General features: G+C 42.5%; 1 protein-coding gene across 4 annotated transcripts in view; it reads right to left on the bottom strand.

Moving 5' to 3' along the window:
* Window positions 1-14,403, bottom strand: part of tfec (transcription factor EC) — a 48,656-nt gene that overhangs the window by 10,625 nt on the left and 23,628 nt on the right. For 2 of the 4 annotated variants that reach the window (XM_035426967.1, XM_035426965.1), the window contains exons 3-4: window positions 1,314-1,547; window positions 984-1,085 (exon numbers count right to left, since the gene is read on the bottom strand). In XM_035426967.1, coding sequence (XP_035282858.1) covers window positions 984-1,085; window positions 1,314-1,547 — 336 coding nt within the window. Of the gene's footprint in view, window positions 1-983; window positions 1,086-1,313; window positions 1,548-6,549; window positions 6,772-7,618; window positions 7,780-14,403 lie in introns of those variants that run through there. The other 2 variants (XM_035426968.1, XM_035426969.1) reach the window with 2 other exon arrangements.

Below are 14,403 nucleotides of genomic sequence, written 5' to 3' on the forward strand. Positions count from 1 at the left end.
TCTCAGCCCCACGATAGCAAGCTATTCCGCACTGCACTCTGGGTGAGGTCCTATCCACAGCCTCACTAAGCAGTGAGTTTGGTATTACTGAGCAGACTTACTGTGGACACATGCTGGAATTGGAAAAAAAAAAACGAATCACTAAACATGTCACTTTGGCCTGTTGGTAAGGGTAGGCTCAGCAGCATGCTTCTTACCAGCAAAACAAAATGCTAACGCACACGCAAACAAATTAACACACACAAACACATGCACATACGCATGCACGCGCAACATACGCAGGTATACACACATGCACACGTGCACACACGTCATACATGCATGCACACACACACACACACAGTCACCTCTTTTTTAGGCTTCATTGCTGCTAAAGTCCTCTATGCATTAAATAGAAAGAGTGGCAGTCAAGCCCCAGACGAGTAAACACACCTTTATGTGACTTTGCCTAATTAACAGAATAGCACAGTTCAATACAATCATGCATGTGGACAGTTGTCAAATTAACATGCGAAAAATGGTTGTGTGTGTCAAGTGAAGAGTTTTCTCACATCCGAGGATATTCGCAGGTGACACTATAGATGCCGCTGAATTCATTATATCGCAGAGAGGGACTTCAACAGATTCATCACATTGTCTTTCTGCTCATGTTAGCGGTATAGAGTAATGGTGTCATAAAACAGGCCTTGCTCTGTTTCTAATTAATCCCAAACAAATAGAACAGAACTAATAAGTCATAAGTTACACTTCTGTAACTGTGTGATCACTAGATGGGCCAAATGGCCTGTTCTCACTGCCAAATATTTGAATATTCTTCAGTTCAAACAATACTTTGGCACCCCACCACCTCCCCCCAAATGTACTTTCTGCAATTTTTATTCTACACTCCCCTAAATATTTGGCTTGAACTAAATTCGTGAAATGTGTTAATCAGTACTGCAAGTGAAAAGTGTTGAGTAATAATTTTTTTTCCCAATACTTACATTGTTTTGCATTAGGATGTTGGGTTCCATGCGTCCCAACCCGTCATCTTGGAAACCGGATTCAAGGCTAATTAAGTCGTCAATAACTTCGTCCATCGGAAACTAAAAAGAAAAATAATTACAGCGTGCACTTGTCGTTCTTGTTAACAGTCTTCTAGATATTATACTTTTTTCTTTTTTACTTTCTCTGTTGCTGCATCATCGTTAATATAAAGTTCACATGTATGAGGATATGACCGAGAGCGGGGGGGGTGGGGGGGGTGGGGGGGGGGGGGTATATTCTGGAATCCTAACCCTAAAGGGGGGCTGGGGGGGTGTCAGGTGACTCACCTCACTGTCGTGACTGGCGGCGAGCGTCAGCAAGGTGACGGGGCTCCCCGGGGTGCTGCCATCGGCGTGCACGGGGGGCAGGTGCCCGTTCCTCATCGGCGGCTGCCCCGGGTGCGGGTGGTTCACCGGGTGGCCCTGCCCGCCGATTTTGGAGCCCAGGGTCAGGTACTGCTTCACCTGCTGCGCCTGGGCCTGGTGGAGGTGGAACTTGGGGTTCTCCAGGTGGCTCTGTACCTGTGCCAAACAGACGCGGTCAGTTCGTACTGTCCCCAAGGACGGAGTGTAGCACAGTGGGTAAGGAACTGGGCTTGTAACCGAAAGGTCGCAGGTTCGATTCCCGGGTAGGACACTGCCGTTGTACCCTTGAGCAAGGTACTTAACCGAAATTGCTTCAGTATATATCCAGCTGTATAAATGGATACAATGTAAAATGCTATGTAAAAGTTGTGTAAGTCGCTCTGGATAAGAGCGTCTGCTAAATGCCTGTAATGTAATGTAATGTCCCCGACACAAGCCTTGTGCTCAGTTCAGCTCACAACTCAGACAGCCACAGTTCCACATAAACTGTTCTTCTCCATGGCCGGAATTCAATCACCATGTGCCCTTACCTGTGACTCACAAATAAATGCGGGAGCACTATTTCCTGAATTCCACGACATTGCATTATCTTACTTTAAATTACTTTGTCTGTCCAACTTTTGAAATACACAGGCACTTTTAAGTCAGTTATTGTCAGACATTGATTGAATCCAGGCAAATATGTATGGACAAGCAAAGTCAACTATTGACAACTGTTATCCCACAAGCACAAAAGCCATTAATACTTGCTAAAAAAGAAAAAAAAGCATTGCTCCTCCTGAGAACCAATAACTATCCTGAGAGCTTCAACTTCATCAGGCAGCAAAATAAATCTGGATTCAGGGTTAAAAAATATTTTTGGCAATTATTTACTGTAACCTGATATGACCTGTTATCCTGAACATCACTTTCACGTGGTTTTTGAATCCACAAACACTGACAGAACTGTACAAATCAAGTTGTCTTCACAGGTTTAAAAAGTTGATTCTTCAGACAATGACGGAAAATGCACAAGCCACTTTGCACGATTTAAATGAAAAGCTGATGTAATGACCTACTGCAACCAACCAATCGAAATAAGCTAATTATAAAATCGCATTAATTTCACATTTTCATCTCCAGTAAATTTTCCGGATTATTTTTCTTGTTCATTTAAAAAAAAAAAATGGATTGAAAACCAAGGCGCTCTGTTAGCATCTGTTCGAACTCGACGTGTCTTTTCGGAGTCCTTACATTCGAAACTCTGGCACTGTCCCGCATCTTGTAGTAGCTGCAGTCGGTTAAGTGTGGCATTCTCAGCGCAAATGTCTTCAGTTTGGTGTTTAAGAACTTTTGTAGGATCCCAGGGTATGGCCTTCTTCTCAAGCTGGCCCTTAGCGACTGCCCATTGAGAACCTCAGCAGGGCATTTATAAACTAGCCAGGCACGCTAAGTGACCTAATTAGTTAAGGCTAGGTCATCCCTCTATTGTGTGCCATGATAAGCACTTCAAACAGAAAACTCAGAAGATTACTTCAGTTCGTTCGGAACAGGGTATCTGAACTTTGTATACAGCATTAATTTGCTGGAACCACCCTTTTTTTCTATTTTGCAAGAAAACGGGCCAATCGCAAACTTGCCCTTTCCTTGCGGGGCAGTCAAACACAACAAGCCGGTTGTTCTCCGTGGTTTTTAAATAACCTCGCAGCCATTTTTACCACGGCACATTGTGGCTCATTGTCTGGTGTGTAAGGCTAAAGAATAACTGAAATGAGCTGTTCTCTAATCTGATTTCAGTCTGCTGTATATCTTCAACCCTATATATAGAGGAAAACTGTTTTCTCTTGTCTTTCTGTGTTCCATGTCATCAATGGGTGATCTTCACAAAGCGCATCATTGTAGCAAGTTGGTAAGTGCCAGTGAATGATTGCTGAAATATTTTTGGAAGCATCACAAAAAGAATGGCAACATCTTGCTTAAGCACACAAAGACACACACACAAACACAACCAACACAAGAAAAGCATTGATCGGTCTTGGCCAGAGAGTTATCTTCAATCAACAGCTGTCTGGCCTAGTGTAGCTGCCACCATCTTATCAAGTTGTTGATTTGTCTCTTAATGGTTTAGAAAGTGAATTAGATCAAGCCTAGATTGAGCCTATAACCTTCTGGTGATGAACCTAGTTCATTGACCACTGTGCAAGACTCCTAATGGACATGCAATGCAAAGCTCGCTATGACGACAAGCCCCTCCCTTCAGTTTCCCTTGCTGTTATAGTACAGTACAAAATGTTAAATAAAGGTAGCCATTGTGATGTCACTGTACTATATGTAAAACACCGTTGTGATGTCACAGTAATATATCTGGAAAACTATTGTGATGTCACTGCACTATATTGGAAAGGCTTTCCATTTGCATTTGCTACTGGAATTTCTTGAAGAGAGCAAATAAACAAACATGCATTCACTTCTGTTTGTCATACTTGGACGAAAAGTCAAGTGAAATTTTTTTTTACAGTCAAAGGCCAAACAAGCAACCTGCCTTCTTTCTCTCCATTAAGATTTCTCCGGCACATTACGGGACCAAATTTTTTTGTCCTTGGCTTACATTTTCTGTGAACTGTCAATGCAGGAGACATGCTTATTAAGCAGTTAAGAGTCTAATTGAATTAACTGATAGTTCTTCAATGAGTAATGCAATCTGAACAATGGCCTGTCTGTGGGTGGAAACCAATAGGAATCTTAACAACAACAATGGCAAGATACAGTTAAATGCAAACGTATTGGGACAGGGGCACAGTTTTTGTTGTTTTAGCTCTGTACTCCAAAATATTGTATTTGAAATAAAAAAATGAATATAAGGGAAGACACCCAGCATGTGTGTCTATGAGTCGCAGACTTCAGCCAGTCATCAAACACAAAGGATTTGCAAAGTACTAAATGTGATGACTTCACTTCAGATTATGTTAATTTGTCCGATTACATTTGGTCCCCTAAATTGGGGGACCATGTATTAAAAAGGCTGTAATTCCTGCTGGGATCACCCAATATGGATGTAAGCCGACAGTCTGCACTTTAATCTCATGTTCATTGTTTTATTTCAAATCCACTGTGTGTGTGTGTGTGTGTGCGTGTATGTGCATGTGTGTGTATGTGTGTGCGTGCGTGTGTATGTGTTTCTGTGAGTGTGTCTGTGAGTGTGTGTGTGTGTGCGTGTGTCTGTGAGTGTGTCTGCATTTGTGTGTGTGCACGCATGTGCATGTGTGTGTGCGTGTGTGTGTATGTGTGTGTGTGTGTGCGCGCGTGCATGTTTGTTGGATATGTACACAGTTTGTTGATTATACAGCCTGTAAAAGGGAATCCACAGAGGCCTCAGCAGGTGTGAAATCCGTCTTCATTGGCTTCCTCTACGCACTTGTTGTTTAATTATGTGTGGCTGTTGCTGTCAAATAAACACCTGTGACATTTTACTCCTTTCGACAAATATTTCACAAATTAAACAAATGGTGTGAAAGAATTCTCGTGGCGGTTTTTCAATTAGTGTTTGTGGAATGTGATTTTAACTGCTTCCAAAGTGTGTTGCAGTATGAAGGGTAGAACAATAACTGTTGCATCTTTTTCATAATTTCTTTTTTTTTTATCAAGTTTCAGTTTCACTTTCAAGTTTTCATAATTTCTGGAAAATTTGAAGTGCCAGGCCACAGGAGCATTGCGACACCGTGACTGTCCTCAGCTCAATTTGATAAAATAAACTATATTCTATATTTAATATATGAATTCTATATTAAGAAATCAATGCAGAGAACTAGCTCTAATGAGTATGTTGGAAAATGGTTTGTTACTCAAATTCAAAATCAATGAAATATCAATGAAGTCATAACCAAACTTTGAAGTTCCCATTACTCTTCCTGTTTTTTCCCCCTTTTCTTTTGATTGTGGTCATTTCTAGTAAGTTATCTCACAACCAAGGAAACTTCCCCCCAGTGTGTGATTCACACAGTATACATGGACAGAACTTTCAATATTTGCTTGTACGTGATTAAGCATATGCTGTCTGCCTAAACACAAATATGAAAATGCTATCCTTTCTAAAGCCTCCCTGTCAGCAGTTTAGATGCATGTTGCCTTTGTGATTTAAATACTTAGTGGCATCTGACAAGTACACGCTTTCATTTCAGTCCCCACACCTAGATCTCCTTTTAGCAACACCTACTAACCTTGTTACATCTGCTTGCTCTGTAAATCACACAATAAATTAATCACAAAATATCAAGATAGAAAAATAATAATGATCAGTTTTGAAGATTCTGCTGACTATATTTGGTCAATTTAGCAGTGATATTGAGATATTTTTCACAGATTCCTGACTGGATTTAATTGACATCTGTTTTTGACAACTTTGACATAACATATTATGGCTGAACTAGTAAAAACATAGTTAAACAAATTAAAAAACCGACTCTAGAATGCACACAGCTGTACTTTGTTTAACAGTGAAGATGTTTTAGTCTCAGCAATGAAAGTTATCTTGATTGTGTCTTTCTCCTGCATTGCTGAAAATGCGTTAATTGCTTAAACCATGCTGGGAACACAGGAAGTCATTTCACTTCTCGTTATGAATAATATTAATTATCTTGCAGATGTATGCAGCTGATATAAAATGTGTTAGAGCCACTATTAATTTAGCGAAAGCATCGATACGCTAGATGTACAAACAGGATGCAGTCTGAAGCCACAGATATCTTCTGTGGCTTCAGATATAAGATATCATATATTTGGAATCAGCAGTGTGCTTTACAAAGGGTAGGATGCACAAAGATAATAGAACAATGTAAACAGGAAGGAAATACACTATCTTCAAAATCAAAGTAATGATCTTAGTGATTCTAATGATCATGAATATTAGATACTACAAATATTCATTCTAAAAACAGATTTTAATGCATTTTTCAGTTTAGAGTGCTTAAATATTTTAAAACCACAAGCCTCTAGAATGTAATGAATGCCGTCTACAAATCTTGCACTAATGATCCGAACACCATATCAAGTGCATAGAAATTCAACAGGAAAAGTACTACATTTTGCTCACAGCAAGGTTACGACATCCAATTTCTATCATTAATAATGCGGATACCGGTATGATCTTTAAATTGAATAGGGCGGCACACGCTTGAATTACCTTATGGAGGTGAATTAAGGTGAATTATCGACTCTCAGCTCCACGTGCTGCATTTCAAGTCCTTGGGGAACGGTTAATGGTGGCGAGTTAAATAAAAATATTGCTCAACTGCGTGTCATTGCTTGTCCGCCTGTTGCAGTGGTAGTTTCACTTCAGAAAACACTTCGTTGTGAAACAGTGAAATTAATGATTTTGAAATATAAAAGTCATCGTCAACACAACCTTGATCTCAGCTCCAGCTTCCTCTTTGGGTTTTCACGGTATGCTAGGTATACTTTTATGGTATACGCTTTAGTCCTGTTATTAATGCACATTCCTGTGCGTTTAAAAGCATTGAAAGTTGTGTGCTGCATTTAAACGCGCACGTTCGCGTGTTAAACAGTACTGCGTTTAATGCTGCGTCATCCTCCGGCCTTGCAGCGTCTGCAAATCGAACGGCTTTGCGTGTAACCACGTATCACAGTTCCTCAACAGGATAACGGAAAAAAAAGGCACACATTCTCAAGATTCGTGATGATCGTCAGCAGAAATAATCTCTCCCTTCGAGAAAATCAAAGCTGCTCTCAGCTTAACTCCAATCAAGAGCATGACATTCTCTAATCACATAACTGTGCATGCTTTCTTTTGAATTTGTGTTTGCGGTGGCACAAATTCGTACAGTGCATGGCATGTCCAACAACACGCATCATTTCTGATTATACAGTCTCAGAGCATGGAATCACGCAGTGAACAGGCTTATCTGTGACTGCATTGTGTGACCTAAATCACAGTCAGTCACCACCACTCTCATTCAGTTTCTCACTGGTGCTAATCGCTACCGACGGTGCAGGGCATCTCAGTTCAGGTTAATATTGCTCAGTGTTAATTTAGCAGGGTTTACATGATTTGAACAGAGATCGAACTTGCTCCTGCAGAGTAAAAATGCACTCTGTTAGTGTTGATTTAGCACTGAGTATTCGACGGTGACACTCCCCCTCCCGTCTGTGTTGGTAGCACCCACTCCTACACTCCCGGCCTACGCCACGTTCTCTCCGATGCGGTAAAGACGTAAAGGTGGCGCGTTACCTACCGGCAGCAGCTGGATTTCCGTCAGAGAGATCACTTTCACCAGGCAGCAGCAACTCATCGCGTCCAGTTCGGTGGCGACAAGGCGACAGCGAGAGAGGGAACGGCGAAGAAGAGAAAAGGACAACGGAGCACGTCGGAGAAAGAGAGAGGGATGTGGTCACAGCGGGACAGGAGAGGTGGCGGAGTTACTCAACTCCATCGGGGGGGTGGGGGGTTGGGGGGGGGGGGTTGCCGTGGGATGCGTTTCCTGAGTGGCCCTGCACGGAGAAGAAGGAACGACACAGCAACTTTGGGAGGAACAGGCTTCCTACCAGCGCGTTCTTTTTTACGCACCCCCCGGAGAGGGTCCAGCAAGGGGAGGCCAAAAGGCCCAGTGAAAGTTCAGATGGGGTTGGGGGATTCGGGGGACTGGGGTGGGGGATGGGGTGTGGGGGGGGGGGGTGGGGGGGCAGAACGTGTTCCTCCATGCCCCCATGTTCCTGACACTCGGTCCGGGCAGTCTGACTCGGCACATTCCCCTTCTGAGTACCTGAGGTATCTCTCGAACACCCGCTTCCTGTTTCTGTCCCGCTCGAGCCCCGAAAACGGGGGGGTGGGGGTGGGGGTGGGGGTTGGGGGGGGGGGTGCTCGCTGGAAGCTGCAGAGGAAGAGCGCGTCCCGAACGCGGCAGAACAATGCCGTGGCAGAGGTCACGCGGAGGTCAGAGTGCAGGCACGCTCGGCCTTCTTTTCGGAAAGGAGATGTGGAGCCAAAATGGGGGTGGAGGGCTGCAATGACACACTAACCCCCCCCATACCAACACACACACTCACACAGCGCCTACAGTTACTGTAAAAACTATCCACAATGTTGAAAGCAAACATTAAGCAAGCATTACGGGAACAAGATCTTAAAAAAAGAAAAAATACACATCACTAAAAACAAACTTGCGAAAAACATCTTTTCTTTTTTTTTGTATGAACTTAATACAAATTTAATGTGCAACATCCCCTGATGGATGGTTATCATGTAGTCAACAACATCATGAGGACACGTCCATGAAATTTTAAGAACCTGTGTACTGACTTTTCTGGTTCCTTGAATATTTCTGACATTTTCCTGGGGCACAGTAGTTAACATGGATGACCAATCTGCCATCCCACTGCTTTTATAAGTGGACTAACACAACAGAATAACGGGAACGCGACTGCAGAATGGACATCCAGGAAACCGGACAAGTGCTGTTGGAAATGTTTCATGGCCGTTCTATCCGTATATGTTCTGGGAACCAAAATGACTTTTTCTGCCAAGTCTCCATTCTTGGAAAACTGATCTTTCACCGCAGCAATCATACATTAGGTTTTCGCAGAAATGATCTTTTTGCTGTTAAAAATAAATTTAAAAAAAAACAGAATTTCCTGCATCTTCTCCTATTCCGCTGCACAAGTTGCACAGTCAAGAAATCCAGCTGTGTGAGCACATGGGATTACATAATCCACGAACGCAGCAAGTCTGGCCCAATTTACAGTTTGTCAATACGCGAGCGTGATGGACAGCCAAATTGCTTTTGACACACATAATCGAGCCTGTCGCAGACGATTACGCGTGCGGTTGACGAGGCCAACTGTACGGCACATTATAATGACTGCACTTTAAACGCATCGGTAAACATGGCATCTCGACAAGGCAGCGACAGCACGCGTTAATGTTCTATTTAGCCGGCGATCAACTTGCATCTTTTCCGTCTTACAGTAACACTGCATGTCATGCATTCTATGTCTGTGACATTTTAATTGGCCGTATCCTCAGACACCAAAGAGACTTTTATGTTGTTATTATTGGGTTTTTTCCCCCGTTTTTTTTTTTTTTTGCAGTAGGAAATGCTTGAGACAAATTCTATTTAGTGGCTGTGGCATCACCAGGAACCCTCTTTGAACTAAATGGCTTTTGACTCTGATTCCGCCATTGAATTAAAATTATTTACATTTGTGGACATGACATTTTAATGACTCCTGTGTAATTGAGTGAAACTCCAGGGGGGGAGGGGAGAGGGAGGGGGGGGGGAGGACATAGCCAAAGAGAGCATAAATCTTTTCTTTCTTTCATTAAGTCGCATGATATACCATTCAGCTCGTTAGCTTCCACTGATGATTTATTTAATCGTTTATTTAGTTTGGTTAGTTTGTCAGTTGCGTTTTTTTTTTTTTTTTCTCGTATTTGATTTTTTTTTTTCTTTTTTCCTTTTTTATTTGCACGGAGGAAGTTTTAAGTCTGAATAACAGACGGGGGGGGTAGGGGGGGGGTGGGGGGGGGGGGTGATATCAGGATCCCCGCGTGGATCTCCGTACCGCAGAGGCCCTTTGGATGGTGTTTACCCCCGGTGAAGAGCCGGCCCTGGTTATTTCCGCGCTCTGTCGGGACCGGGCTCACCTTTGTTAGTTCCACATACAGCATCTATAAAACATGAGAGACTTCCTGTAAGAGCCGGGGCCCGCTTCTGAGACGAGACTTCAAAGTTGGGCGCCCACATCTGAGGGCTGTTTTATCCGAGTAGAAAAGGAATGCGTGATATCTGCCACGCTTTAATGATTTGTATATAAATTAAAGATTACAGCGATTTTAGCCCTATTTTGTGTGCCAAAGAGTTTTTTAGGTGCTCGGCTGAATCGGATATACAGACCACTGTATGACTAATATCTTTAGTTGTACAAAATCAGGGACTGTACGCAGGCCAGAATATTGCAGAAAATGGAAGGTATTCATGTTGTGGCTTTCTTTCCAAAATTACTTCACCGTGGGTCTTGAAGGGCCTCCTCAGTCTGGCAGAGTACACTAATGTAGACAAATTGTGCTCAAACCCAAACTTTTATTTCAGCAAATGTTTAGCATTTCTTCCCAGCCGTATTCAACAGATTGTCTCTGAGTAATGAGTAATTAAGGTCTGTTCACTTAGAACATTTCAAAACCAAAGAGCAACTTTCAAACCTCTTTGAAAATCATCTCTCTTTTTTTTTCAACGCCGTGAGACACTAAATCATAATTACCCCTAATTCCCATTTGTCACATCTGTTTCTGCGACTGGTTTGAACAAGGGAGGTGTCCCCTTATTGGCCACTTGCCAAAACCAAAGAAACGCTCGCAAGCAAAAAAAGAACTGCAGACATGACCGCCAGCCATTTTATGTAAAACGATTTCAAACGCACTAACAGGGTCTATCCCAATCCTTTCAGAAGAGATGCAGTTAGAAGGAATAAAGTAATATGATTTTCCCTTCTTAAATCAATTTTGAACTCCCCGACATGAATCACAAAAGGGCCCTTCAGATGGCAACCTGAAGGCTTCACAGACTTCATTAGTTCCCAGCTCTCCAATTAGCACGGAGATGGATTTGACCGTAAATCAAGCGCGAGCTCGCCAGCGTTCTCTTTGTGAGCAGCATCGCGTCACTCACAAACCGCTGAATCCATCCACGGTACCTTTTTTATTGGACCCAACGTGCCGCTTGGAATGTCTTCCCTGTTTCTCAGAACCCAGCGCTTGCAGCTTGGCCATGTTCATTTTTGTTATAGGACTTATACGGCCGACTCTGGGAAAAAGCCACCAGGAAAGTTTGATTCCATTCTTGGGAATTTCAGATGTTTTCTCTGTGCGCCAATAACCTGATTAATAATTTTTATCCACCTCCCTTCAGTTTTACTGAATCGGTACACAGGGGGAGCAGTGGCTCATGGGGAAGTCTCAGTGCAGTGGACGCAGCTTGAAAGACTCCTAAAATAGTCTCTTAACTGTGTTTTCAGCCCTCTTTAATCTCCAAGTTTTTTTTATAGGTGAAGAAGACGAACTGTGAAAATTTCACACCTGGAGCAAGGAATCGATGATAAAAAATTAGGAAGTGTTCAGCGTGCTTTTGATTAAAGAACAAGAGCAATCTCAGGGGGTAGGCTAAATTGTGTGTAGTGGGCCAGTAGGCAAAGCTCAGGGAAAAAAATGTGAGTGTATATTTCAGCAAGACTATTTTTAATTTTTTTTAAATACAGAAATTCAGTTCGTGAGCTCCTCTTTGGGAAGCCGTGTTTGGTGATCTGTAAAGTACATCCAGACGTTTTCTGAATTAATCAGAATTTTTAGACTAAACTCATTATGAATTCTTTTATCACTCAACATGTTGAGATAAAACTAATATTATTCAGCCACTGTGCGAATAATTTTGTTCATGCTCAAAGGAAAATTATCATTATCAGTAGGTATCAGAGCAGTCTTAGTAATTGCACTGTATTACACTAAAAATTACACAGATATTAAGCCATATTCATGAGTTTTGGAGAACAAAGTGTTCCCAGTCTGTGTTTTGTAGAAATCATACCAGACATTTACCTACACTGTAATTACACAGACAGTAGTTATATAAGTGGTATAATAATGCTATAAAATGTTAATATATGATTACATTATTACCATTACATTGTTGCTGTTTTTACACAGATTCTATCGCATATTCTAATTACATGTTTTGTTTAGCATGTTTTGTCTTAGTATCCATGGCAACAAACCAACTCACTACCCTTTGTTTGATGCAACTCTTGTTTCTGCGTGCTATTCTGTGGCCTTGTGGTTAGAGTGTGTCCTGTACAAAGTGCTTAGGCAGTACGGAGATTTTGTGTGGGTTCAGGCTGAACATGCAGTAAATAGCTCTTTTCCAAAACTGCTGGATTCAAATGTAGCTCAAGCCTTCACATGAATGCACCAGTCAAAATTAAGGTAGTAGCATTCCACAACTTTCAGTTTTTAGCAGAGTAAAATATATTTAACTTTTTTTTTTTCAAGTGTACACAAAGTGCATTTGTAGGCTAAAGTTTGCCAGCCACTGTTCAAAAGCTTTTCCTGGAGATGTATTAATTACACCCTTAATTAGATTTGAGAAAATGAAATAATGCAATAGCTGTTTAATGGGAACTAAGCAGAAAATTGGATCAGCTTTGACCTTACTCGAACCAATGATACACAGTTTAAACTGGTACAAAGGCACGTTTGTGATGCGTATCTCTAAGACATGCCATTTGGATGTAGATGTTGTGACTGATTAAGAGCTGAGGCACTGCCCTTGTGTAGGCTACATCTCGGCTCATTAAGCCAGGGCGCAAACAGTATAGCAGTGAGAGAGCACTTGGCTCCTGTGCCAGGCCTCGTACACTGAACGTCTTCTTTTGAGTTCAAGCGCTCGGGCAAAACTGGGCCCTCTTTCACGCTCGTCGCTGAAACAGACCAGCACAATTTGAAGCGTGCCATATCAAATTATCTTGTGCATTAAATTCTGGCTTGCTCCATTTCACAAACATGAGTTATGATTTGATGACTCAATCCAGCATTGAATCGTCTTGCATAACTGTGCACACCCGCTCTGCTATAAAAGGGAGTCGAATCGCATGCCAAAAACAGGATCAGACTCCTCATATAGACCCGCAGCGAGGTGAGGTTACCCTTTTTTGGATCACATAACACACTGAAATTGACAAAACAGTATTTCCCAAACTCTCATGATGAAACCTTGCCGCAGTTTCCATTTTCTACCACCAGAGGCCGCCAATTCCCCGTTCCTCGTGTTTCCTAGTGAAGTTATTATTAGTCTCACCTGTTCTTCTCTGAATTTAAGTTCCTTGATCTGTTTGTAATCGCCTGGTCTCAGTGTTTCGCACTTGTATCTGCGCTTTCCTTGCCTTTCCTTGTTTTCTTGTGTTTTTTCACGTTCGTGTTCACTCACTTATTCCTCACCGTGTCACCGTCCCTGCACTGACACTGAGCCCTGACCACCTGTAGCTTTTGTTTTTATTTTATTTTTTTGAGGTCTTCGATCACTAAATCATGGCAACACTGGAGAGGGCATATGTTTTTATTATTAGGACTCATCATTGGGGGTTATGTAAAACATGATCCTACTCAGCAAATCAAAGATTGCCAGAGTGGCCAGAGTGAAGAGATGAAGCCAGGCAGAGTTAGGCAGATAAGTTAAATGCATAAGAAGAGCTTTATTCACTTAAGAGTGGTTCATTAAATTCTGCTAAATTTTAAAATGGTGCTGAGCCCCTACTATTTGCTCTCTTTCTAATAGTGTCACCATACTGAAATATTAAATTGAATTATTTTTAATGACTTCCTGGGGCATGTGACAGCAGCTTAAAAAAGGACCTGGCAGCAGGTCAAAGTCAAATATGATATAAAAAATATATCGCAACAGCCTCTCTATTATAATTCTGCATTTTCAACTAGGTAGTTTTACAAGTTAGTGGTTAACCTGGCAAAACTGTGCTTGTGTAGCCAACAAGAAAAGGTTGAGTGAGGAAGACTCCAGGAGGGGGGGTGGGGGGGCAGCAGCCCCAGTTTTCACCCCCGCTGAGGAGCTTGTGCAGCGGCACTATGCAAACAGGCCACCGGGTCTGGGGGTGTCTGCTCTGCACCAGCAGCTGGATGCAGCTTATATTAGTGGTAGGTGCAGTTCATCTTTCAGTACCTCTACTAAAACCCTTCGGGAATTTCCATCCATTGATCCATTATCTATACCTGCTTACCCTGGGCAGGGTCGCAGGGGGGTGCTGGAGCCTATCCCAGGAATACACCCTGGACAGGCTGCCAATCTATCGCGGGGCACACACAGTATTCCTTCGGGATTTCCCCTAGGCTCGTTAAACCCTCCTTCCCACCCCCCCACCCCCCAACCCCCCATCATGCAGACTGACTGGTCATCCTCTTTCCCACCTGCCTCTCCCACAGAGTAAAACAGAAGGCCACTCAAACCGCCAATCCCTCAAACTG

The sequence above is a fragment of the Anguilla anguilla genome, chromosome 7, assembly GCF_013347855.1.
Source record: "Anguilla anguilla isolate fAngAng1 chromosome 7, fAngAng1.pri, whole genome shotgun sequence".
Lineage (NCBI taxonomy): Eukaryota > Metazoa > Chordata > Actinopteri > Anguilliformes > Anguillidae > Anguilla > Anguilla anguilla.